Source organism: Kogia breviceps, chromosome 15 (assembly GCF_026419965.1).
Source record: "Kogia breviceps isolate mKogBre1 chromosome 15, mKogBre1 haplotype 1, whole genome shotgun sequence".
Taxonomy (NCBI): domain Eukaryota; kingdom Metazoa; phylum Chordata; class Mammalia; order Artiodactyla; family Physeteridae; genus Kogia; species Kogia breviceps.
The window spans coordinates 26388255-26416168 of NC_081324.1; the positions used below are offsets into that span (position 1 = coordinate 26388255).

Consider the following 27914-nt stretch of genomic DNA (forward strand, 5'->3'; position numbering starts at 1 on the left):
GGTCCTAGACTCAAGACTGGCTTGTAGGAGCCATCTCCATGATGCTAAGGCTTTATGATGGGCATGGGTGAGAATGGGGAGATTTCTGGGTCTTCAGGTTAGCTATGAGGGGATGAGAAGAATCCACACTGAGCAATATTTCTCCACACACTCCCTGAAATTAAAGGAGACATCCTCTTCAAATTATGCGTAAGATGGTCCTCAAAAAGGAAGGCTGGATCTGGGTTCTTATAGCCACACTTGACTGCTCCCTTATGAATCCTCTATTTCTTTTTGCGGCTAGTACAAGAGAGCTGAGCTTTTAAATAAATAAATAAATAAATAAATAAATTTATTTATTTATTTTTGGCTGTGTTGGGTCTTCGTTTCTGTGCGAGGGTTTTCTCTAGTTGTGGCAAGTGGGGGCCACTCTTCATCGCGGTGCGCAGGCCTCTCACTGTCACGGCCTCTCTTGTTCCGGAGAACAGGCTCCAGACGCGCAGGCTCAGTAGTTGTGGCTCACAGGCCCAGTTGCTCTGTGGCATGTGGGATCTCCCCAGACCAGGGCTTGAACCCGTGTCCCCTGCATTGGCAGGCAGATTCTCAACCACTGCGCCACCAGGGTAGCCTGAGAGCTGAGCTTTTAATCTGGAGTCTAGCATCCACATTCAAAGAGGGAAAAGGAGATCATTTTGCCTCTAGGTTATACCACCAGAGTGCTGGCAAATACACGGCACATGTCCTATCCTTTTCTCTTGGCAGACATTACTGAATAATCACAGCATTCTCTCCCATTTAGTCTGAAATGAGCTTCATAGCCCTCAATATAGCACTGCAAGCAAACATTAGAAATTGATCAGAATTGGCACTTAATATAATTAACCTATTTTCTATCCTTGTGGCTGTGCTTAATTTTTTTTAAATAGTAAAATAACATTGCAAAATTACAAAAAGTATATTACAATGTCACCCATAGTTCCAGTAGACCTTCTAAGTATTTGGATAGTGTCATTTCTCAGGCATTTGTACACCCAGTAGAAGCTCTGTATATATATTTTTAAACAATTTGAACAGAGTTAAATACACAAAAACATAGAAACCCCAAACAGCAAATATCTAAAAAGGGATCACCCTGTTAGTCTAATTAGGCAATGCTTGCAATTAGTACTATTTTATGATTCTTCTTCATTTTTAATTAAAATGGACTATGGAATTAATTAAAATGGACTATGGAATATTTGTGTTCAAAGGTCCTTAAAATAGATTGATGCAGGTAAGGAAACTGAGGAAGTTCTTGCCCTGATTATACAGTTAGAGACAGAGTGACACCTAGAACAAGATCTCCTGCCTCCTAGGTCAGCAAACTATACTCTGCCTTTTCACATTCAGCAGTATTTTCTTTGGCAACAAGGCTATTATCTCCCTGTAAATATGATAAATAACATATGATTCCTGCCCACCCGCTAATTAGGACTCTATATAACATGTATCCCACCAAGGCAGAAACACACCGCTGTTACCTGATCTGCCCTCTTTATGTGCCAGAATTGAGCCTGCAGATATGAACAACTGAGGAGATGGTCTTGGGATCTAACTGCTTTCTAAATCCTTCTAACCAGTTCTCATAATTTTAGCTCCTCACTCCCTATTTCTAAAGTTACCTGGTGCTGTCATTCCTGAGACTTTTTACAACCTTACTTCTCAAATTTCACAGCTGATAGCTCTGATCAATACTCTCTGGTCTGTTAAGTCAGGGGACCTCAAACTTCAGCATTGTCACCTGAAGGACTTCTTAAAACACAGATTGCTGGGGCCCACCCACAGATTTTCTAATTCAGTAGGTCTGGGGTGGGGGGGCTCAGGAATTTGTCCAACAAATTTCTAGGGGCTGTCAGTGCTCCTGGTGAGGACCCACTGTGCTAAGGCACTGTGAAAAGCACACTTTTCTAACTGTGCTCCAGCTTCTGAAATTTGGTTGCTGTTGTCTATATTCATTCCTTTCCCTGAGCCTTATTGGTGAAAATTTTTTGTTTGGTTAAATCTTTAAAATACCTGTATTGCTATCGTTTTAGTGAGATTTTTTTTCAGAGAGAAAGCTGCCATTTTTACTTATATGTCCAGGATGTTCTTTTTTACCTCCATCTCCTCCATACCTTGACCGAAGCATGGCTCCCCTCCCCCCAAAACCCAGTTTGCCATCCTCACAACTGTGGGGATAGCGGGAGGGGGCATTCTCCTGACTCCCATTTTTGCCCTTTCGGCCTTGAGGCTCACACCACCCACAATGTGGCCTCTGCCCCAGCTCATTTCCATCTTCTGTTCACTCTGGACATGTTCCTCTTTTGCAAGGTGCCCCCTGGTCATTCTCTAGACCCGTCAACTCCTACCATTGTTCTAGGACAGTGAACTAGTCTGCTTGGGCTGCCATAACAAAATACCACAGACTGGGGGGCTGAAACAACATAAATTTATTTTCTCACAGTTCTGGAGGCTAGAAGCCCAAGATCAAGGCGTTGGCAGGTTGGCTTTCTCCTGAGACCTCTCTCCTTGCCTTGAAAATGACCATCTTCTCTCTGTGTCCTCACATGATCTTTCCCCTGTGTGTGTGCTCATGTCTATGTCCTAATCTCTTCTTATAAGGACATCAGTAATATTGGATTAGGGCCCACACGTACAACCTCATTTTACTTTATTTACTTCTTTAAAGATTCTACTTCCAGGGCTTCCCTGGTGGCGCAGTGGTTGAGAGTCCACCTGCCGATGCAGGGGACGTGGGTTCGTGCCCCGGTCTGGGAGGATCCCACATGACGCGGAGTGGCTGGGCCAGTGAGCCATGGCCGCTGAGCCTGCACGTCCAAGGCCCACGTACAGGGGAAAAAAAAAAAAAAAAAAAAGATCCTACTTCCAAATACATTCTGAGATACTGGGGGGTTATGACTTCAACATATGGATTTGGGGTGGGGGACACAATTCAGCCCATACAGATAGTGTCTCTGAAAGTATGCTCAAGGTCCCATTTATATAAAAATTGCTTAGAGTGTTTGTTAAAATGAGGATCCCTGGGCCCAATCCCAGATATACTGACTAGGCTCTCTGAGGGCTATGCCTGGTAATCGGTATTTTTATCAAGCACACCAAGTAATTTTTCACATATCAAAACCTGAGAACTTGTGTTCCACTTCCATCAATGTTCATGTGGAAAGCCCATTCATCCACATGCTGGTCCTCGTCCTCTTTGCTCACCTCCACCTCCCTCCCATGCAACCAGCCACTCCTCAGTGCCTCACTTGGGCTCATCCCACAAAGCTGCCCCTCTGAACTCTGACTCAGTCCCCACCTCTGACGCAGGCTTCTGCCCTCCCAGGCCTCTCATGACCTTGATGACACTCACACCACCCTTGAACTTGAACTCCATCCAGTTCCTTCCTCCCCACATTTCTCCTGCTCTGTCAAGGACTTGTGGGTGTGAGGAGGATGTATTTTAGGGACAAGCCATTAAGAAATCATCCAGGGAAAAGAAAAAGTGGTCCTGAAATTGTGCAGGGTTCAGGTAGACTGTGGAGGAGGACATAAATTCAAGAAATACTCTGAAGGTGGAACTGGTAGGAGTTGAATGAATGCTGTAGACACAGGGAGGTAAACTTCCTGCTGAGGAAGATGGGAGAAACTTTGTTCAGGGCTTTGAGCTAAGTCTTCCACGGTAGGGATTTGATAGATAAGGAGAGATCACGGTGGGAGGGCCAGGGAGGAAGAGCATTTCTATAGGTTACAGACAAAAACACCCTTGAAATATTTTAAACAGTGTATAAGATATGGGGCTATCATAGCTGTCTTTTGTTTGTTTTTGCCTTCTGTGATACTATTAAAGAACAACTGCAACTTAAAAAAAATCTCTAATGACTAGTATTGGATCGAAGGGAGATAAGCTGGGACCTGGCACCATTTACTGGAGTGTTTGAACCTCTAGCAACAGAATACAAAGAAACTATAAGGGACTAAAAATAACTGTACACATAACTGCAGTTGGGGGCAATTATAAGATACAAAAAGACCACAAACCAACTGCCATTGCTGAGGTACCGGGAGCAAAAGCATAATCCCTGCACACAGCACCACCAAGGGTGTGGACAGACACCTAAGCCTCCCCTCCAGCCTGACCCACCATTCCGCCCCCACCCTCACCCCATTTAAGGGACCAGCTTGCCCTCCTCAGAGAGCAAGCAGGGCACCTGCTACTTGTTCTCACTCCCTCGTGCTGCGGCACGAGTCCCAGTAAGCCTTGCCTGAATTTCTCTTCTGGCCTCTTATCAATTGATTAAAGAGTTCAAGGACCCGAATCAGTGACAGAAGGGCTGTCTGTCCTGGCTATAAGGGCAGTTTAATGCCTTCTGGGGGTCCTTGGCAGTACTTTGGAGCCCATATCAACTCGAATTTCTTTTCCCCAACTGTTCTTTCTGGCCCACATAAATTCCTCTTGTTCTTGGAACACTCCCATGTCCTCACTCACCTCTACAGGAACTCAAATCTCCTTTTTCTGGTCTGGATGCTTCTTTGTAACAGTAAATAGAGCTGGTGGCAACATCTCACTTCCCCAGTTGGTACCAAGGTATACCAAGGTATAATGTGCAGGGCTTCCTGAAAATCCCTTCAGTGGAGAGTCTTGGACTCATGTAAAATGAGTAAATACCAATTTAAAACCAATTCTCTACGTTCGAAATTGTGTACTCCTAGTTTACTTAAAAAATAAGGGCCAGTCAAATAAGCAATTAACACCACGTCTGAGAGCCAAGATGCCTTCCAGGGTGATTGCACTGATTAACACAGACCAGGAGACACACACAAAACACTCACCAGCCCACAATTTATCTCCACCTTGCCTTTCCCTCAGGAGCTATGTGAGATAGTAAAACCAATGAGATGTGCGTTCTCCACTGCATGCCCAGAAGAAGGGATTACATACCACTGATGAGCTGGCAAGAGACCACTGGACTCAAGTGCTGAAAACTGTAGCTTCTTGCTACTCAGGCTGAGCTGTAATTTAAAAATGAAAGTACAAGAGGCTCTAGTACTTACCTATCTGTTTAAAGTCTTTCACTGCTGATGGCTAATATAATTATTTTTAATTGTCCACAGACTTCTTGCCAGGGAGGTGCTTAGAACCTCGGTGGCAGGTGGGCTGGGAGTGGCCCCTAGAGAGAATTGGGACCCCTGACAATGTCCAGCCAATAGGACCTTTGAGCTCCTGAACAAAGGGGACTGGAATTCCCAGGCATAGAGATTTCTAAATTCCCTCATCAGCTTGCCTCTGGGAATGGCCTAATAGATACAGCCCCACAAGGCAAAACCAACCTTCATCAAAAGTCAGGATGAAGTGAGACTGGTGCCCTCCCTTCCCTTTTGTGCTTCCACATTTCAGTACTCACTTCAGTTAATGCTCTTTGTTCCTCTTACTGTTAACACAGCCTATCATTGGGAGCTTAACACAAAAGCATCAGCTTCATTTATGCGAAGGCTAAAAGTTGAAAACATTTATCTTTTGCATTTTAAGGGTTGACTGGAGAGGCAGCAGTGGTTGAATTTCAGGTGCTGTCCCTCTGAAGAGGCAGTGTTGGGGGCAGGAGACCTTTCCCCACTCTTGACTTCAGTGGCTGCCTTTGCCAGCCCCACTCAGGCACGTCCGTGGATAAGCAGTTATCCTTGACCTTTTCTTCTAACAAATGCTTTTGCTATAGACACTATATATTCAGACCCCACATATTTAAAGGTCAAATTTAATTTTCAGATGTCTTCATATCTCCAAATAAAAATGGGTATATTACTGAAAAATTAAACTTACTGGTGATTTGTCTCATTCCTCATGTACTTTATCTTCATTTTAGATGCACCACAAATGAGTAGTGTCCATTTTTTAAAACAGCTTTATTGAGGTATTCATTTTCCATACAATTCATTTATTTAAAGTATTCAGTGGCTTTTAGTATATTGATAGAATCATGTATCCGTGACTACTATCAAATTCCAGAACGTTTTCATTGCATACCCATACCCGTTAGCAGTCACACCCATTCCCCCACCTCACTCTTTATCTCTGTACTTACCCATCTGTTTAAACCAATAATCTATTTTTTTGTCTCTATAGATTTACTTGTTCTGGACATTTCATATAAATGGAATCATTTAATATATGACTTTTTGTATCTCTTTCTTTCACTTAGCATAATAATTTTTTTTTTAAATTTATTTATTTATTTTTTTTGCGTTACGCGGGCCTCTCACTGTTGTGGCCTCTCCCGTTGCGGAGCACAGGCTCCGGACGCGCAGGCTCAGCGGCCATGGCTCACGGGCCCAGCCGCTCTGCGGCATGTGGGATCTTCCCGGACCAGGGCACGAACCCGTGTCCCCTGCATCGGCAGGCAGACTCGCAACCACTGCGCCACCAGGGAAGCCCCGAACATAATGTTTTTAATGTCCATTCACCTTGTAGCATGCATCTGTATTTCATTTCTTTTAAATGCTGAATAATATTTCACTGTAAGGATATACCACATTCAACTGTTAATGGACATTTGGGTTGTTGCTACTTTTTGGCTATTATGAATAATGTGGCTATGAATATTCATGTAAAGTTTTTGTGTGGACATACGTTTTCAGTTTTCTTGGGTATATACCTATGAGCTGAATTGCTGGCTGTATGGTAATTCTGTTTTCAGTTTTGAGAAACTATCATACTATTTTTCAAACAGCTGCACCATTTTGCATTTCCATCAGCAATGTATGAGAGTTCCAATTTCTCTACATCCTTGCCAACACTTGTTATTCTTCTTTATTATTCCTTTTTGCTATTGTTTTGGCTATTCTGGGTTCCTTGAAATTCCATATGTATTTTAGAGGTGGGTTGTCTATTTCTACAAAGAAATCATTTAAGATTGTGATAGAGATTGCATTTTATCTGTAGATCAGTTTGGGAAGTATTGCCATCTTAACAATATTAAGTCTTCCAATCTGTGAACATCTTTAATTTCTTTCAACCATTTTTTAGTTTTCAGAGCTTAAGTTTTTCACTTTTTTCTTTTTTATTGAGGTATAATTGACTTACAATGTTATATTTAGTTTCAGGGTACAACATGATGATTCAATATTTCTATATATTGCAAAGTGATCATCACAGTAAGTCTAGTTAACATCCATCACAACACGTTGTTACATAATTTTTTTCTTGTGATGAGAACTTTTAAGATCTACTGTATTAGCAATTTCAAATATGCAATATGGTATTATTAACCATAGTTGCCTTGCTGTACATTACATCTCCATGACTTATTAATTGGTTTTCACTTGCTTTTAAAAATTTATTCATAACTATTTTATTCTTTTTGATGCTATTTTGAATGGAAATGTTTTCTTAATTTTATTTTCAGATTGTTCATTGCATGGTAATAGAAATACAGTTGATTTTTGCTATATTGATCTTGTACTCCACAAATTTGCTGAACTCTCATTAGTTCTAATAGTTTTTAGTGAATTCCTTATGATTTTCAATATACAAGATCATGTCATCCATGAATAGAGATAGTTTTACTTCTTTCCAATCTGGATACCTAGTTGCCTTGGCTAAAACCTCCAATACTGTGTTGAAGAGAAGTGATAGGAGCAGAGATCCTTGTCTTGTTCCTGATCTTAGGGGGAAAGCATCCACTCTTTCACCATTAAATATGATGTCAGCTGTGAGTATTTCATAGATGACTTTTATGGGTTGATGAATTTCCCTTTTTAGTTTGTTGATTTTTCATCATGAAAGAGTGTTGAATTTTGTCAAATGCTTTTTCTGAGTCTATTGAGATGATCATGTGATTTTTGTTCTTTTATTCTATTGATATGATATATTACATTACTTGATTTTCAGAAATTTAACTTGTATCACTGGGATAGATTCTATCTTACCATGGTGTATAGTTCTTTTTTATGGGGCTGGACTTGTTTTGCTAATATTTTTTTGAGGATTTTTGCATCTGTATTCATAACATTTGTCTGTAGTTTTCTTGTGGTATTTTTGTCTGGTTTTGGAGCAGGGATATGCTAGCCTCACAAAATGAGTTTGGAAGCATTTCCTTCTACTTTATTTGAGAAGAATTGGTATTAATTCTTTACATGTTTGGTAAAATTGAGTAGTGAAGACATCTAGGCCTGGGCTTTTCTTCATGTGTAGCTTTCTGAATTCTGATTCAATCTTTTACTTGTTATAAATTGATTCATATTGTCTATTTCTTCTTGAGCCATCCTTTTACTCTCAACCTATTTGTGTCTGAGTCTAAAGTGTGTCTCTTCCATATATCAGATAGTTAGAAGCATCATTTATTCTGCCAATCTCTGTGTAATAAGGAGTATGACTTCTTTTTCATATTTGACTGCTGACAGCTTTCCAGGTACATCAGTAGCTTTCTGCCTCATGTCTGGGCAATTTGGTAAGAAAGCCTGGATGCTCCCTTCCTTCACACTTGTGGAAAGTTCAAGCCATACAAGGACCCATGTGAAGAAACTCTCACCCCTTAACCACCATAAAATGTCAAACCGGTCATCCCTCTCTGCTGTCTCCAGCCATTTTTGGACCTGCTTGAGGGCCTATCATGCTCTCCCCAGAACTGCTCATTATGTGAATAATCATTTTATATTCACTTTTGGTACATGTGTGGTATCATCAGCCTTGATAGCTGAGCAAATTTGGAGTAGAGAGACCCATCCTGTCTTTGAAGGATTACCACCATATTTTGCCTTTTGATTGAAATATTTAGTCCATTTACATTTAATGTAACTAATAAGGCAGGATTTATGTCTGCCATTTTGCTATTTGCTTTCTATATATCTTGTCTTTTTTGTCGTTTCTTTATTCTTCCTTCTTTTGTGGTAAATAGATATTTTCTAGAATGCCATTTTAGTTCCCTTGTTTCTTTTAATATATATACATATACATATATGTATATATAGCGAGAGTTATTTTCTTAGTAGGAAGAATTACACTTAGGGAGTTATACCAGGGAATTACAATTAACATCTTAACCTATAACATTCTAGTTCACATTAATACCAACTTAATTTCAATAATATACAAAAACTCTGCTCCAGTGTAGGTTTGTTTCTTTTCACCTCCTTTGTGCTATATTGCCATACAGATTATATCTTTGTACATTATAAACCCACCAATGCAGTTTTATATTTATTGCTTTATGCAATTGTCTTTTATATAAGATTTGAGAGGAAAAGAGTTACAAACAAAATTTAAAGTATACTGTCTATATATTTACCTAAGTCATTGCTTTTCCTGGTTCTCTTTATGTCTTTGGGTGTGTTCAAGTTACTGTCTAATGTCCAATGTGAAGGACTCCCTTTAGTGTTTCTTGTAGAGCAGGTCTGATGGTGGTGAATTCTTTTAGCTTTTATTTATCTGGGAATGCCTTAATATTCCCTTCATTTTAAAAAAATAAACTTTTGGGCTTCTCTGGTGGCGCAGTGGTTGAGAATCCGCCTGCAGATGCAGGGGACATGGGTTCGTGCCCTGGTCCAGGAAGATCCCACGTGCCGCGGAGTGGCTGGGCCCGTGAGCCATGGCCGCTGGGCCTGCCCGTCCGGAGCCTGTGCTCACAACGGGAGAGGCCACAACAGTGAGAGGCCCGTGTACCACCAAAATAAATAAATAAATTAAATAAATAAATAAATAAATAAATAAACTTTTTAGAGCAGTTTTAGGTTCAGAGCAAAATCCCTCTGTTTCACTGACTGCTGCTTCTCATCTGAGTTGCTAGCTTCTCCTGGGCTTGACCTCTAATGTTGGTATCCCTCTATAGTCCTTGTCTGCATCCTCTCCATAGGGGATCTCATCTGGTTTTGTGACTTTCAATGGAATCTATATGCCTATGATGACCAAAGTCAGGTCAACACTCCTGACCCTCCACACACATATTCAACTGCCATCTTGACCTCTTTTTATGATTATCTAATAAACATCTCAAATTTATAATGAACAAACAACTATTGATTTTTATCTCCAAACCCATCATTCTCCCCAAGTGTCCCTACATCTTGTTGCCAACACTATTCACTAGTTGCCCAAGCCAGAAACCCAGGAATCTTCCCTGGTTCCTCTTTTTCCCTCAATTACCTATCCAGTCCATCACCAAGTACTGTTGTTTCTACCTCAAAAATATATCTCTAATCTACCGACTTCTCTCCATCTCCACTGCACCCCCAGTCTTAGGCATCCTCCTCTCTTTTCTAGACTACTGTAATTATTCCACTAACTGGCCTCTCTGATTCACTCTTTCTTCCCCTACAATCAGTTATCCACATGGCAGCCAAATGCTCTTTAAAACATAGATCAGACTAAGTTACTTCCTTGCCTAAAGCCCCATAAAGGCTTCCTGTTGTGTTAAAAACAAAAACACAAAGGAAGCCACAAGTCTTACCTTGACCTGTCACACATCACGGGTCTTAACCCTGTCCACCTCTGGGCCTCATCTCATCCCCTCCTTCTCCCTCCACTCCAGCCATATTGGCCTTCTCTCTGCTCCTGAAACATAGCTGCTCATCTCCACATTGGGGCTTCACACTTACCAGCACCGTCTTCTCTCACCACACCTGTGGCTGGCTCCTATCACCAACATTTTAGTCCAAGCCTTGCCTCCTTGTAGCAAACTTTTCTGCATCTCTAAATCATCTTCACCCCCTTACTGCACACCTCCCTACTTCCATCACACCCTGTGGCATCACTCCATTATACTATCTTTGTTACAGATACAACTCAGACATTTTCCTGTTCATGATTTATGATTTTACTGTCCATCTCTCCTCTCCACCTTCCATTCTCAACTTTGAGCAGGAGTCTGTTTGTCTTGCTCACTGCTGAATCCCTGCACCTATGATAATGCCTGCCACTTACTAGGCTTCAGTAAACAGATATTGAGCAAAGGAATGAATGAATGAATGAATGAATTTCACTTTTAGCTTAGGAAGTAAGGCCTTATGTGCCAGATGCAGGTTTGCCTGCTCCACTGTACATTTTCAACATGGGAAGAAGGTGCTGCCCTTCCCACAGCAGCTGCACTTTGTGCCTTTCTCTCTGCTTCTCTTTCTGGCATGTCCGTAGCACTGGGGAGTTCTGAAGAGAAGGGAAGGCTCAGTTCTGGTTCAAAAGAAAAGTTATCTTACTTTTCTTAAGAAGACAGGACTCATGAATTGGAGGACAACCTAAGGCAAAAAGTCTACTGGGTTGGATAGAATCAAGTGCCATAATTTTTGAATTAGACCTGTGGTCCCCAAACACTGCCAACTCCACCAGAGTCCCCTGGGGGAGCTTGTAAATAATGCAGTTTTAGGGGTCCTGCTCTGGAAACTAAGATTTGGGAAGTCTGAGGTGGTGCTCAGGAATCTGAATTCTTATAAAAGTTTCCCATGGGATTCTGACAATTAGCCAGGATTGGGAACATCTAGTCTGTCTGCAACAAGGGATTTGCAGATGAGCTGGCCCTTGACTGGTGTGAGGCAGCTGGTGGAATGAGCAAGGTCAGCCCAGATGAGAGCCGGGGGGAGAGGGGGAGGCAGTGCTCAGAGGTGGGGAACAGCAGGGCCAGTGCTGGGAGCAGGGGGCTGCCAGCCAGTTGTGTCCCTCTCTCTGCCTGCCAGTGGCCCGGTACCGCGTGACAGTGTGCACTGGGGAAATTGAAGGTGCGGGAACGGATGCCAATGTCTACCTCTGCCTTTTTGGTGACGTGGGGGACACAGGGGAGCGGCTGCTCTACAACTGCAGGAATAACACCGAACTGTTTGTGAAGGGCAACGTAAGTTCCAGCAGTGCACCTCCCTCAGCCCCGCCCCACCCCTTCCCATTCCCTTGTCTTCCCTGCTCTAAGTAGAGCTGATCACTGTACTGGTGCCTCGGCCATCAGAGAGGCTGTCTCTGGGTGCGCGAACAGGGAACTACATGCATGACAGCCACCAGGCTCCTAAGACTGGGAGCTGGCCCACACCTAAGCTTTGAGAAGAGGGCAGAGCAGGAAGACACTTGGGGTGGGCAGGGAAGGAAGCTGGGCACCTTATGTGTGGACTGAAGGTCCCAGGCATGCAGGAAGCTGGGACACCTGAAGGAACATTGCTTCTCCACTAAGCATGACCACTGGAGGCAACTTGTTCGTTTCCTTTTTGAAAGAAAAATCAGGAAAGACGCTAAACATGGAAGTGGGAGAATTGAGTTCTATTCCTAGCCTCATTACAAACGTGCTGGGTGTTCCCATTGGTTTCCCCACCCATCACCTGGATTTACTGGGGAGGCTGTGTGAAACAATGGGGAAAGAGTCAGGAGGATTGGGGCCAGACCCTCCATTCTCTGAGCCTCAGTTTCCTTGCGTCTGAAATGGGGGAAAGGATGCCTACCTGTGGCTGGCTGTTGTGAGGATTAGGGATGACAGATATACTGCCTGCCAGCAGACCTGACCCTCAGCACACAGTAGGTGCTCAGTTAAGAGTCATAGATCAATAATGTGAGACCCAAGGTTGCTCATCAGGTGAAGAGATTTGGTAAGCCTTGGTCCTCTCCTTCCTCTGCCACCTCTTCCTTAGCAAGGGCAGGGCAAGTCCTCAAATTCAAGTGGAGGTCTTTCTCCACCCTTTCCTACTCTTTTCTTTCTACATCTTCTGATTCCTTCCTTCATGAATCCCACCCTCGAGTTCCTGTTTCCAGAGAGCCCCAGGTACACTTGTGTAGACTTGGCAACTCTGCATCCCCTGCTGCATTCCTGCTGCTTCACTGGCAGGCAAAACTGTGAAATTAATAAGACCACTGGTCCCCCTAATCATTCCCTTTCTCAAAAGGGAGCCAGTGTCCTTCTGTAGCAAGGAGCCAGAGGAGATTAACCAAGGAATTAATTCATGATAAATGGTTAGTGACTGATAACAGCTTAATATATTAATCCTCCTAGGGTATTTGCCTTTTAAAAGGAGATCACAGGGAATGGCCATCGTTTATCCAAAAACACAGATCTCAGTTGTTGGGAACTTGACATCGAACATAGTCCAGTGGGAGAAATTGAGGGAGAGGTGCAATCTGTTCTTTATGGGTGGCCCCTGGCCCACCTGTGAAAGACCCATAACCCAACCCATTGGCTATGGCTTTTAGGATTTCCGGGCCTGTGTCTTCCCTTGGTGTTTGGGTCCCAGGGGAGCCACCATCTAACTGGCCTTGCTGTCTTCCCCACAAAGGCCGATGAGTTCACCATTGAGTCCGTCACCATGCGGAAGGTAAGGCGGGTGAGGATCAGACACGACGGCAAAGGCAGCAGCAGTGGCTGGTTCCTGGACCGGGTGCTGGTGAGAGAGGAGGGGCAGCCCGAGAGTGACAACGTTGAGTTCCCTTGTCTCAGGTACATGAGTCCTGTCTGTTTTGATTTTCTCCAGCTTAGGTTATGGGCCTTAGTTTTGGGAAGACTCAGCCTATTCCAGGTGTAGGGAGCAAAATAGTAGCTTAAGGATATAGTTGGTCCAGAAAAAGAGGTGGCCCTGCTGGTGGCACTTAGACCTGGGTCTCATATCCCCACCACCCCCAACACACACAGGTGATGGATTGGGTGTCCCCGTGTGGAGCTACTAAGTCTATTGATTACCAAAATGTTGGCATTTTTCAATGATAAAATATGACAACTTCAGACTTTAACTGAGAGTTACCTCAGAGGCTTTGTGACATGCTGAACTAAACTTTTGAATTAAAGGTGGTTTTTTTTTCCCCATTTGGATGGCCTTCTACCACATCTTTTCCTTTTTAATATCTTGTCAAGATATTTTACTTTGTTTTCATTTCCTTACCCCAGCTTACTAGTGAGGTAAAGTTTCTTTTCTCTTTTGTCTTAAGCATCTGGATTTCTTTCACAGCCAGTTTGGGCTCTGTCAAACGTTCCTGATAGAGACATTTCTATAATAAGGAGCAATACCAGCGTTTTTTGTGCTGTCTGGTTGGCCATTCCCATTCACCCGTAGCAATGTCTGGGAGGTGCACGCTTAACTGGAGCTTTGGATCAACTAGGCCCTGCAAATCCCAGGCCCAAGCTGAGTCTTGCACCTATGGACGAGGTGCTGCGTGTGTGTCCAGGGCTGGCCCAGGCTTCTCGCCTAACAGCCCAGCAGCGAATGCATTGCTCTTTCTCTACCAGGCACACAGACGCACTCGTGCACACATGTACATGCAGACACATTTGCTACAGCTGATTTGCTTACCACCACACCAGCCCAGGAAGAGCAGTTTCCCAGCTATGGAGGGCCACTGGGGCAATCCCAGGGCACAATGATTGTGAAATGTTTTTGTCCATGACAAAGGCAATCTACAGTCTTCAAAGTATGGCCACTGTTAGTATTAAGAGGATTACATTGGAAAGATAGGTAACGATGCAGGCAGTTCCAAGTCAGTGGCACTAATAGACAGAAAGAGGCTCTGAGTGAGGGTTGGGGAGCCAGGGAAGGCTTCCCAAGAGAGGCAGAACAGGACCTGGGCCTGGAAGGAAGATCGGAGAGTGAATGGATGGTGAAGAGAAGGGAGGGTGGGTCATCCAGGCTGGAGAAGTGGTGAGAGGCATGGGACTGAGGAGGTGGTTCGCAGAGGTTGGTGAGGGCTGCCTGGCACGTGGTGAAGGAGCACGAAGAAGGAAGGGGTGGGAGAGTTCTGGTCTCTCTTCAACACTGACCCGTTTGCTCCCTGCTGGACCCAGAGGCTGCCTGGCTGGAATGCTGGATGGAGCAGGCTTCCTTGTTTTATTCCCAGCCACTCAAAAGATATTTATGAAGCATTTATATATGCTTGCTCCCTGTCCTCATGAAGTTTGTTGTTTGGAGGGGAGCTAAACAATAAGCAAACGAATACACTAAGAAAGCCACAATTTCTAGCTTTGAGGAGTGGGCTGGAGGAAACGCACAGCGGTGGCAGCAGTTGCTGGAGAGACCACACTGAGATGGAGAGGGTGGGTCAGAGATGGAGAAGGTGGATGGGTCTGTCTTCATGGGGACAGTTAGGCTGACTTCTTGCAGGATGCAAAGGAGAGTGCCAGGGGAGAGAGCTTGAGGGTTCCAGAACTCCAATGAGACCAAAGCAGGTGGACAAAGGAGAAAGCTACCCCATGGGGTCAGAGGTGGGCAGAGGCCCATATCAGGAGGGCTTGGTGGGGCTCTTCCATTTTAGGTAGTTCCCTCTGGTTTCTGCATGGAGGACAGGTGGCAGGGAGTCCAGAGAGGAAACAGAATGGCAGGAGGTGTTGTGGGGTCCATGACGGTATGTATTAGTTTGCTAGGGCTGCTGTAACAACGTACCACAAAATGAGTGGCTTAAACAACAGAATTTTGCCTCGCAGTTCTGGAGGCCAGAAGTCCAAACTCAAGGTGTCGGCAGGACCATGCTCCCCCAAAGGAGCTCTGAACAGGGTCTGCTCCATGCCTCTCAGCTTGTGGTAACCGCAGGTGTTCCTGGGCTTGTAGATGGCCATCTTCTCCCTCTGTCTTCACATTGTCTTCCCTCTGTATGTGTCTGTCTCTGTGTCCAGATTTCCACTTTTTATAAGGATATCAGTCATTTTAGATGAGGGCCCACCTTAATGACCTCATTTTAACTCAATTACCTCTGTGAGGACACTATTTCCAAATAAAGTCACATTCTGAGGTACTAAGGTTAAGGCTTCAACCGATCTTTCCTTGGCGGGGGGACACAATTCAGCCCGTAACTTGGCAGCCTGGCCCCAGGTGGTGGCAGCAAAGGTGGGGGGAAGGGCTACACCACTGGTGGATCCTGGAGGTGGAGTTCATAGGACCTGCCACTAAGAGAGAGAATTGGAGACCCCAGGTCTCTGCCTTCAGTAGGTGAGCAGAGGTCACCCTCTCTACCGAAATGGGAAGGCTGGGGAGCAAGGGCCGAGGGTTGGGGATGGGTGGACTCTGCAGGTCCAGTGGGGCCATGTTAGTTTTGAGATGCTTGTGCATCAAGTAGGCAGAGTCAGGCCTTGAGAAATAAATTCAGGAAATGAGAGCATAGAGATGGAATTTAAAGTCAGGGGAATGGAGGGGATCCTTTAGGGAGAGTGTGGATAAAGAAAATGAGGACTGAGCCCTGGGACAGGTGAGGAAGAAGAGGGGGAATGTGAAAAGGGGATGAGGAAGAAGTCTGAGTGTCCACACTGGCTGAATTGCCATGAGCATGGTGCAAGGGCCAGGAATCTGGCCACCTACCTGCTATGTGACTTTGGGCAAAGCTCTTAACTTCTCTGGTCTTCTGTGCCTTCCCAACCAGAAAGTGTCTTAGGGTGATTATGAGGGTGAAATCCGGTTGCACTTGGAAAGGAGCCAAGTCTGCTTATGACACAGGCGATGCTGTTGCTGCTGATGATTGTAGGGCTGACTAGGAGCTGAAGCCTCTGACATACATACCCCAGGGCTCTCCATGCCCCCAAACACTTAAGAGTTCACACATTTTTTAGAAAATGGATTCTTTTTTTTCCCCCTGATCTATACAGTAGGTCTTTGTTGGTTATCCTTTTTAAATACAGCAGCGTGTACATTTCAATCCCAAACTCCCTAACTATCCCTTCCCTCCACCCTTCCTCTCCGGTAACCATAAATTCATTCTCTAAGTCTGTGAGTCTGTTTCTGTTTTGTAAATACATTCATTTGTATCATTTCTTTTAAGATTTCTCATATAAGCGATATCATACAATATTTCTCTTTCTCTGTCTGACTTACTTCATTCAGTATGACAATCTCTAAGTCATCCATGTTGCTACAAATGTCACTATTTCATTCTTTTTCATGGCTGAGTAATATTCCATTGTATATATGTGCCACATCTTCTTTATCCATTCATCTATCGATGGACATTTAGGTTGCTTCTGTGTCTTGGCTATTGTAAATAGTGCTGCAATGAACATTGGGGTGCATGTATCTTTTCGGACCATGTTTTTCTCCAGATAAATGCCCAGGAGTGGGATTGCAGGGTCATATGGTAGTTCTATTTTTAGTTTTTTAAGGAAACTCCATACTCTTCTCCAGAGTGGCTGTACCAATTTACATTCCCACCAACAGTGTAGGAGGGTTCCTTTCTCTCCATACCCTCTCCAGCATTTATTTGTGGATTTTTTGAGGATGGCCATTCTGACCAGTGTGAGGTGATACCTCATTGTAGTTTTGACTTGCATTTCTCTAATAATTAGTGATGTTGAGCAGCTTTTCATGTGCCTCTTGGCCATCCATATGTCTTCTTTGGAAAAATGTCTATTTAGGTCTTCTGCTCATATTTTGATTGGGTTGTTTGTTTTGATTATATTAAGCAGCATGAGCTGTTTGTAAATATTGAAGACTAATCCCATGTCAGTCCCATCATTTGAAAATATTTTCTTCCAGTCTGTGGGTTGTCTTTTCATTTTGTTTATGGTTTCCTTTGCTGTGCAAAAACTTTTGAATTTAATTCGGTCCCATTTTTTAATTTTTGTTTTTATTTCCATTACTCTGGGAGACGGATTGGAAAAGATATTGCTGCAATTTATGTCAGAGAGTGTTCTGCCTATGTTTTCCTCTAGGAGTATTAGAGTGTCCAGTCTCACATTTAAGTCTTTAATCCATTTTGAGCTAATTTTTGTGTATGGTGTTAAATAATGATCTAATTTCTTTTTTTTTTTTTTTTTTTTTTTTTGTGGTACACGGGCCTCTCACTGTTGTGGCCTCTCCTGTTGTGGAGCACAGGCTCCGGACGTGCAGGCTCAGTGGCCATGGCTCACGGACCCAGCCACTACACGGCATGTGGGATCTTCCCAGACCGGGGCACGAACCCATGTCCCCTGCATCAGCAGGCAGACTCTTAACCACTGCGCCATCAGGGAAGCCCTAATTTCATTTTTTTACATGTAGCTGTCCAGTTTTCCCAGTACCATTTGTTGAAAAGACTTTCTTTCCACCATTGTATAGTCTTGCCTCCTTTGTCATGGATTAATTGGCCATAGGTGTGTGGGTTTATTACTGGGCTTTCTATCCTGTTCCATTGATCTATAGGTCTATTTTTGTGCCAGTACCATACTGTTTTGATGATTATAGCTTTGTAGTATAGTCTGAAGTCAGGAAGCCTGCCTCCTCCAGTTCCATTTTTCTTTCTTAAGGTTGCTTTGGCTATTCGGGGTCTTTTGTGTCTCCATACAAATTTTAGGGTTTTTTGTTCTAGTTCTGTGAAAAATGCCATTGGTAATTTGATAGGGATTGTATTGAATCTATAGATTGCCTTGGGTAGTATAGTCATTTTCACAATATTTAATCTTCCAATCCAAGAGCATGGTATATCTTTCTATCCGTTTATGTCTTCTTCTTCATTTTCTTTCATCAGCATCTTATAGTTTTTGGAGTACAGGTCTTTTGTCTCCTTAGGTAGGTTTATTCCTTAGGTCTTTTGTCTCCTTAGGTATTTTATTCTTTTTTTTATGCAATGGTAAATGGGATTGTTTCTTGACTTTCTCTTTCTGATCTTTCATTGTTAGTGTATAGAAATGCAACAGATTTCTGTGTATTAATTTAGTAGCCTGCAACTTTCCCAAATTTATTGATGAGCTCCAGCAGTTTTCTGATAGCATCTTTAGGCTTTTCTATGTATAATATCATGTCATCTGCAAACAGTCACTGTTTAACTTCTTTTCTAATTTGGATTCCTTTTATTTCTTTTTCTTCTCTGACTGCTGTAGCTAGGGCTTCCAAAACTATGTTGAATAAAAGTGGTGAGAGTGGGCATTCTTGTCTTATTCCTGATCTTAGAGGAAATGCTTTCAGCTTTTCACCATTGAGTATGATGCTAGCTGTAGGTTTGTTGTATATGGCCTTTATTACATTGAGGTAGGTTCCTTCTATGCCCACTTTCTGGAGAGTTTTTATCATAAATGGGTGTTGAATTTTGTCAAAAGCTTTTTCTGTATCTTTTGAGGTGATCATATGGTTTTTATTCTTCAATTTGTGGATGTGGTGTATCACATTGATTGATTTGTGGATATTGAAGAATCCTTGCACCCCTGGGATAAATCCCATTCAATCATGGTGTATGAGTCTTTTTAATGTATTTTTGGATTTGAATTGCTAGTATTTTGTTGAGGATTTTTGCATCTATGTTCATCAGTGATATTGGCCTGTAAATTTCTTTTTCAGTGGTAGCTTTGTCTGGTTTTGGTATCAGCGTTATTGTGGCCTCATAGAATGAGTTTGGGAGTCTTCCTTCCTCTGCAATTTTTTGTAAAAGTTTCAGAAGGATAGGTGTTAGCTCTTCTCTAAATGTTTGATAGAATTCTCCTGTGAAGCCATCAGATCCTGGACTTTTGCTTGTTGGGAGTTTTAAAATTATAGTTTCAATTTCAATGTTTGTGATTGGTCTGTTCATATTTTCTAATTCTTCCTGGTTCAGTCTTACGAGACTGTACCTCTCTAAGAATTTGTCCATTTCTTCCAGGTTGTCCATTTTACTGGCATACAGTTGCATGTAGTAGTCTCTTCTTGTGATCCTTTGTATTTCTGTAGTGTCAGTTGTAACTTCTCCTTTTTCATTTCTAATTTTATTGATTTGAGTCCTCTTCCTTTTGTCCTTGATGAGTCTGGCTAAAGAGTTATCAATTTTATTTATCTTTTCAAAGAACCAGCTTTTTGTTTCATTGATCTTTGCTATTGTCTTCCTTGTCTCTATTTCATTTATTTCTGCTCTGATCTTTATGAGTTCATTCTTTCTACTGACTTTCGGTTTTGTTTGTTTTTCTTTCTCTAGTTGCTTTGGGTGTAAGATTAGCTTGTTTATTTGAGATTTTTCTTGTTTCCTGAGGTAAGATTGTATTGCTATAAACTTTCCTCTTAGAACTGCTTTTGTTGTATCCCATAGTTTTTGGTTGGTTGTGCTTTCATTTTCATTTGTCTCTAGGTATTTTTTGATTTCCTCTTTGATTTCTTCAGTGATCCGTTGGTTGTTAAGTAGCAAATTGTTTAGCAGCAAATTGTTTAGCCTCCACATGTTTGTGTTTTTTATAGTTTTTTTTCTTGTAGTTCATTTCTAATCTCATAGCACTGTGGTCGGAAAAGATGCTTGATATGATTTCAATTTTCTTAAATTTACCGAGGCTTGCTTTGTGGCCCAGGATGTGGTCAATCCTGGAGAATGTTCCATGTGCACTTGAGAAGAAAGTGTAATCTGCTGTTTTTGGATGGAATGTCCTATAAATAACAATTAAGTTTATCTGGTCTATTTTGTCATTTAAAGCTTGTGTTTCCCTATTAATTTTCTGTCTGGATGATCTGTCCATTGACAAAAATGGGGTGTTAACATCCCCCACTATTATTGTGTTACTGTCAATTTCTCCCTTTACGGCTATTAGTATTTGTCTTATATATTGAGGTGCTCCTATGTTGGGTGCATACATGTTTACAATTGTTATATCTTCTTCTTGGATTGATCCCTTGATTGTTATGTAGTGTCCTTCTTTGTCTCTTATAACAGTCTTTATTGTTAAGTCTATTTTGTCTGATATGAGTATTCTACTCCAGCTTTCTTTTGATTTCCATTTGCATGGAAGACCTTCTTCCATCTCTTCACTTTCAGTCTGTATGTGTCCCTAGGTCTGCAGTGGGTCTCCTGTAGACAGCATATATATAGGTCTTGTTTTCATATCCATTCAGCCAGTCTATGTTTTTTGGTTGGTGCATTTAATTCATTCACATTTAAGGTAGTTATCAATATGTATGTTCCTACTGCCATTTCCTTAATTGTTTTGGGTTTGTTTTTGTAGGTCTTTTTTCTTTCCTTCCTCTTTTGTTCTCTTCTCTTGTGGTTTGATGACCATCTTTAGTGTTGTGTTTCTGTTGCTTTTTCTTTTGTATGTGTGTATCTATTGTAGTTTTGGGTTTGCTGTTCCCATGATGCTTTGATATAGCAGTCTATATATGTACAAGGTTGTTTTAAGTTGCAAGTCTCTTTCCCACCTAGAGGAGTTCCTTTAGCATTTGTTGCAAAGCTGGTCTGGTGGTGCTGAATTCTCTTAGCTTTTGCTTGTCTGTAAAGCTTTTGATTTCTCTGACGAATCTGAATGAGATCCTTGCTGGGTAGAGTAGGCTTGGTTGTAGGTTCTTCCCTTTCATCACTTTAAGTATATCATGCCACTCCCTTCTGGCTTGTAGAGTTTCTGCTGAGCAACCAACTGTTAAACTTATGGGAGTTCCCTTGTATGTTATTTGTCATTTTTCCCTTGTTGCTTTTAATAATTTTTCTTTGTCTTTAATTTTTGTCAGTTTGATTACTATGTGTCTCAGTGTGTTTCTCCTTGGGTTTATCCTGCCTGGGACTCTCTGCACTTCCTGGACTTGGGTGGCTATTTCCTTTCCCATGGTAGAGAAGTTTTCGAGTATAATCTCTTCAAATATTTTCTCAGGTCCTTTCTCTCTCTCTTCTCCTTCTGGGACCACTGTAATGTGAATGTTGTTACATTTAATGTTGTCCCAGAGGTCTCTTAGGCTGTCTTCATTTCTTTTCATTCTTTTTTCTTATTCTGTTCCATGGCAGTGATTTCCACCATTCTGTCTTCCAGGCCACTTATCCGTTCTTCTGCCTCAGGTATTCTGCTATGGATTGCTTCTAGTGTATTTTTCATTTCAGTTATTGTATTGTTCATCTCTGTTTGTTTGTTCCTTAATTCTTCGAGGTTTTTGTTAAACATTTCTTGCGTCTTCTCGCTCTTTGCCTTCATTCTTTTTCCGAGGTCCTGGATCATCTTCACTATCATTATTCTGAATTCTTTTTCTGGAAGGTTGCCTATCTCCACTTTATTTAGTTGTTTTTATGGTGTTTTATCTTGTACCTTCATCTGGGACATAATCCTCTGCTTTTTCATTTTGTCTATCTTTCTGTAATTGTGGTTTTCATTCTGCAGGCTGCAGGATTGTAGTTCTTCTTGCTTCAGCTGTCTGCCCTCTGGTGGATGAGGCTATCTAAGAGGCTTAGAAAATGGATTCTGATAGCTTGCTGAGGTGTGTGGTAATGGCATTTGCTGCTTCAGGACCTAGGAGGACTCTGAAGAACCTGTAGGTAGAACCTGGGCTCACAGACTGCTTCTTTTTTCACCTGAGCTATTATTTTACTCCCTGGGAGAGGAGAACAAACCAGGCCTATTTATCAGAACTTCTCTGCCAGGACCAGGGAGCAGTGAGCATCTTAGCTATGGTAGCTGTGTGTGTGTTTATGTGTGTGTGTGTGTGTGTGCCTATGTGTGTACATGTGTGTTTAGGTGCATGTTTTTATGTGTGTGTGCATGTGTTTATGTGTGTGCATGTGTTTATGTGTGTGTGTTTATGTATGTACGTGTGTGTGCACATGTGTGCATACTTGCACATTTTTGTGAGCCCAGGGAAAGAGTAATAAAATCTCCAGCAGACTGGCTTATCCATTTAGCAACATCTCACTCTGAAACTGGGCTGAAGTGTTTGAAGCTGAAAGAAAATGACTATATTTGGAAATATCTATTAATATCCTGCAAGTATTTAGGTGGAAACTGAAATGATAAGTCATGATTTCCTCTGCTGCTGGGGAGGGCCTGGGGATGGAGAAGTGGTGGAGAGAAAGAAGGGAGAGCAGATGGGATTTTGCGATGGCCAGTGGCCTGCTGACTATCCACCCTCCCTGGCCCTGTGAGCACACTGACAGGGCCACATCACTGCCTCCTCCTCCATGGTCTCCAAGTCTGTGGGAGATGCTGCAGTGACCTCAGCAGGACAATCAGAGGTTGATTGAGGAGCTCTAGCCAGCACTCCCTTGCTCCCCCAAATCTCTTCCTTACCCTGTCATCAAAGCCATGAGTTTGTACCTTCATGTCTTATAATCTCAAATGGTTTTTGGTGTTCTAGATTCACAGCATGAAAGCTCATGGGAAGCATAACAACTTAATTGTCAGCTAGTATTTTTTTTAAATTGAAGTATAGTTGATTTACAATATTGTCTTAGTCTCAGGTGGTGATTCAATTATATTTTTCAGATTACTTTCCATTATAGGCTATTACAGGATATCGAACATAGCTCCCCGTGTTATACAGTCGATCCTTTTGCTTATCTATTTTATGTGTAGTAGTCAATGGTAGCTAACAGCCAGCTGACAGCAAGATCCCATGGGAATGTAAGATCATGTGCTTGGGGGGGGGAGGGCAAGAGCGAAGAGATGGGAGAGACAACAGTGTTGCCTGAATTGACCCTGGGGAGGGGGGCAGTATATTAGCAGAGAGGACTGTGGTTTAGAGAATCCTGAGCTCCATGTTGGGAGCGCTGCGGAGGAGACAGTGCTTTGACTTCCTTTGATAGGTTCTGTGGCCCAGGAATTGCCTCCCTCTAGGGAGAATAATAGGAATGGACTGCAAAGACAAGCACCAAAATGTAGACAAATGGTCAAGAAGCAAGTACCTTGGTTTCCCCATTGCCCTGGAGAACACTGAGGGTGTCTCTTCTCTTGCCATCAGCCCATATCACAGACTGTCTTAAGTGTTGGGGTCTGGATAACTCATGCTTGCACGATTGTCTGATTTCCCAGCCTGGGTCTCTGTGCTCTGTGGGAGCAGTGCTTTTCAAGCAAATTGGTCCAATGTCTTTTCTGCTGGCAGATACCACAGCCCACACCGACATATTGATGAGTCATAGCCATCAAATCCCAGCCCTGCAGGGTCCAGACCCAGCTTCTCCTTGTTGGCAAATCTCATTCATCTTTGAGCACTCAGATCAGTGGCCCTTCACCATGAGCCCTTCTCACTTCTCTTCACTTCTGTTGCACTTACTTTGGTTTAACATCCATCCTTGTCTTGGTCTCTGGTACCTCAGCCAGTCTGTCCTGCCTTCTTAACTAGACTGCATGTCCTCTAGGGGCTGGGCTGTGTCTTATTCATCATAGTGCATCTTCTCTGCCTTCTCCCCACCCCAGAGCTCTCATCACAGTGCCACGCACATGATGGACTCTTAAAAAAAGAGGTGGGGTTTGTTTTTATGATAATGATGACACAGGTGTTCATGGCTTTTAGGACAGACTCTTTACCATGATTATTGAGGTTCCACATCAAGTGACCCTGCCACCTCTCCAGCCTCATGTGCCAGCACTGCATCGTTCACTCGTTTCATTCCATCCACACTGGCTATCCGTCTGCTCCTGGAGGCTCCACTCCGTCCTAGCATGTTGTTCACTCCGAATGCACCTCCCTCCTCTCCTGGTTAACTCCTTGTCATCCTGACAGTCTCAGCCAGATATCACCTCCCCAGGGCAGCCCTCCTTCCCCAGTCTGGGTTGGGATCCTTTGTTCTGAGCTCTGGTAGAACCATTTCCCTTTGCTGAGCTCAAAGCTTTGACCTCCTGGTGACTCTGCATGAATTGTGTGATGGTTGGTTGTCGGGCTGCCCCACTCAAAGAGCTAACAGCCCCTCATTTGCCCAGCAGGTGGTTGGACAAGGATAAGGATGATGGGCAGTTGGTCCGAGAGTTGCTGCCCAGCGACAGCAACGCGACACTGAAGAGTAAGTCATCCTGAGGACACGTGGTAGGTGTGCCCTGGGCAGGACAGACGCCCTCCCTTGGCTGCTTAGAAGGCAGCTGGAGAAAGTACATTCCCTTTACTCCACAGAGGCAGCACTGGGCAGGGTGGAGAGGAAGAGGCTCTGAGGGAGGATCTAGAAATCTGTCTGTCTGCGCTGTGCACACAGCTGCTTTATGGCCCTCGGTGTGGGGCCCTGACACATGTGGGCCTCTGTCAATGAGAGTAACAAGAGCAGTAACACAGGCTAATGTTGGCCATTGCTGGGGGTACCTATCATTCAGGACCTGGAGAGGATAAACACGTTTGGAAGGGGCTGTACAATGAAAACATTGTTTTCAATGCCAAGAATTATCCTAGAGGGCTTACAGCTTTCCTTAATGGTGTAATTTATTCAAGTGCCTTGGTCTGATCATGAGCATTAGACAAAGTTTAAAAGAAACATATCCAGAATCCTCAGTAATACCAACAACTCATTTCTTTTACAAGACCTCATATTTATCATTTCTTATCTCATGTGAGCCCTGTGATAACCCCATAAGGTAGGCAGAGCTGATGTTGTTACGCCCATTTGTCAGATGGGGACACATCTGGCGGAGCTAAATATCTTTGTAAGGTCAGATAGAAAACTGACGAGTTGGAATTCTACATTCTCTGAATGCAGAATTACAGAATTTAAGAGCTGGGATGATCCTTAAGAGATGAACTAATGCCCCCATTGGACACATGACCCACGCCTGTGGCAAGGGGATCCCCTAGTACAGCCAGGTATGCACCCAGCAGTGGAGCTGGTACCAGTGCCCAGGAGTCTGTGTCTTCCTGCCTTGCCCTTCCCACTCCAGCAAGCCCTGCTTTACCACATGGATAGGACCCTTCAGGCTCTGCACTTCCAAGTCAGAGCTTTTGAAAGGATTTAGATGGAAAATGGTGTAAAGAAGAGGTCTTTTTTTTTTTCTCAGTTCCTGCTATATCTTTACAGCAAGAAGGAAAAAACCTACTTCCTTGGTGCCCTCAGGTGTCCCTGGAGGAGCTGATCTGGGCCATACCCACAGGTCTGGCCTCTACCAGGGCCTGGCGGGTCTGTAGGTCTGCCCACCCGCCCCCGCAGCAGCTGTGCTCAGCTGCCTTCCTCTGAGTCTTTTTTGCCAGTGCTGGAAGGCCCTGAGACAGCCATGCACAGCGGGCCTTGGAACTAGCATCACTTGCCTTCTCAGTGCTTCCCTCCGCATTCCCAAGACCCATACCCTGCAACAAACCTATAGGACTTGGGGCCATGTCTCAGGTTATCCCAGGACTTACTTGCCTTTTACCAGGCATTTGTATCCTCCTTTGTGGATAGACGATGAAGACCTTTCAAGGTCATAAGATGGAGTAACATCAGCATGGCATTTCATTTCAGTTGAGAACGGGGCCAAACGGGGTCCATGTTAGGGTTTCACTCATAGCTGACTCCTTCTTCTTTTTTTAAATATCTCCAACTATTCTACTTTAATATATAAACCTCAATACATAATAGTTCAAAGAAAGTAGTTGTGATTATTTCAGTATCATGACAGAGAGTTTATTTGATAAAACTCAGCTTCCATTTCTCAATTTTCTCAATTTTTAAAAAATGAATACAAGGTTACTTTCTTACATGATTGTGTAAAACGCAACTCTCAGATATGCTTAATGATGAATGCCTAGTGTTTAATGCTATGCTGGCTCCTTCTTAACTGTTGCCATCTTGAGCCAAATACATCATCTTCTGAAGCTCAGATTCCTCACCTGTAAAACCGAGGTCAGAACACTCAGCACTAACACCGTGTAAACGTGCTACACACTGTCTGCAGGGAGGTAGATGCTCTCTTTGCCTCAGTTTCTTCATCCATCAGACAAGAAATTGCATGAGGTGTTTGCTTTAAATCCTTGTCTCTTACATTTTAGTATTCTTTGCAAGCCTTTCTGTTCCCAGTGCATTCACACCCCGTGCAGCAGGCCAAGCAGGTATTAGAATTCTGATTTTGAGATGAGGGGGGCTGGCGGGAGCCATCCCCAGTCTCAGGGCTACGTAAAGAGAGCATGACCTTGGGCTCCCAACCCCCAACTGAGCGCCCCAGCCCTGGAGGAGCGGCCTCCTGCCCTACGCTCCCTCCCACTCACCCTGCACTAAACCCTCCCTTCCTGCCTCCTGCCTCCTGCCTCGGTCTGTTCAGACTTCCGCTATCACATCAGCCTGAGGACTGGGGACCTCCCTGGGGCCAGCACAGATTCCAGAGTCCACATCAAGCTCTACGGGGACAAATCTGACACCATCAAGCAAGTTCTTCTTGTCTCTGACAACAACTTGAAAGACTATTTTGAACGTGGCCAGGTGGATGAATTCACCCTGGAGACCCTGAACATTGGACCCGTAAGTCTTCTTCCTGAGACCACGTGATGGCATCTTACCCGTTCACCTGCGTGTATCAGCACATGGGTGCACACACACACACACACACACACACACACACACACTCGCAGACACACAGATGAACCCATTTGGAAGGGAAAAAGTGCCCAGGGGCACGGGTAGTGAAGTACATTGTTTTCCAGTTATGACCTAGAGCAGCAGAAGACATGTGAACAGTGGTCCAGCTTCCAGAATCTCTCTGGGGCTTGAAGATGTATTCTTAGTGGCTGTAATCCCAACATTTCCTTTACCTCCATAGCCAGGACTGATGGACCCGGGTCCCAAACACTGGAGAAGGGGACAGTGGTGTGCAGGGAAGGAAGAGAGGAGGAAAAGCTGTCAAGAGGGGCTGAAAATACTTCCCAATTCCACACTAGAGCGTGTATCAGAGTGCTGCTCGGGAAGCCTGTTTCAGTGTTTACTCCCGGGCCACACCTGGGAGACTCTGCCTTAGAGGATGGGGCCCCCGAGAGTCTCCCTCCATCATGTCTCCAGGTGGCCCTGCTGCTAGGGGTCTGAGCACTTCACCTGGAGCAGTGTGGGTCTGACTGCCTGCACTCAAGTGTTGGAGACTTTTCTAGAAATGTCTGAGTTGGGCTCCATGTTGTCACCTGCCCGCCTCAGGCGGTGGCTTGTGGAAACTGAGAGGGTTACAACCTCCCCTTTGCTAACCCCTTCCCCTCTTGGCGAGCCTCACCTTATTTCAGGTGCTCTGGGGAATGATCTCATGTCAGTCGTTTATATCTTGAAGGTAATGAGCTTACATCAAGATTTTCCTTGATCAAAATGTATTTACATTTTAAGCTGAATTAATAATTGTAGACTGAAATGCTGTTTGCATTACTAAGGATTTCTGGCAACAGCCAACAGATAAATGAGATATCTGAGGGATGGGGGAGGGCGTCTGGGCCCTTCTTGTGTTTCTGAAACC

The 27914-nt window shown here is 43.6% G+C and overlaps 2 protein-coding genes across 2 annotated transcripts in view; both read left to right on the forward strand.

Moving 5' to 3' along the window:
• LOC136791960 (lipoxygenase homology domain-containing protein 1-like) overlaps positions 1-27914 on the forward strand; it is a 126484-nt gene that overhangs the window by 76348 nt on the left and 22222 nt on the right. The gene's annotated exons all lie outside the window — the stretch shown is intronic.
• Positions 64-27502, forward strand: LOC136792735 (lipoxygenase homology domain-containing protein 1-like). Its single transcript, XM_067015690.1, has 6 exons — positions 64-67; positions 11653-11807; positions 13225-13385; positions 24459-24535; positions 26748-26944; positions 27479-27502. Exons 1-6 carry the CDS (start codon positions 64-66, stop codon positions 27500-27502), a joined length of 618 nt encoding a protein of 205 aa, XP_066871791.1.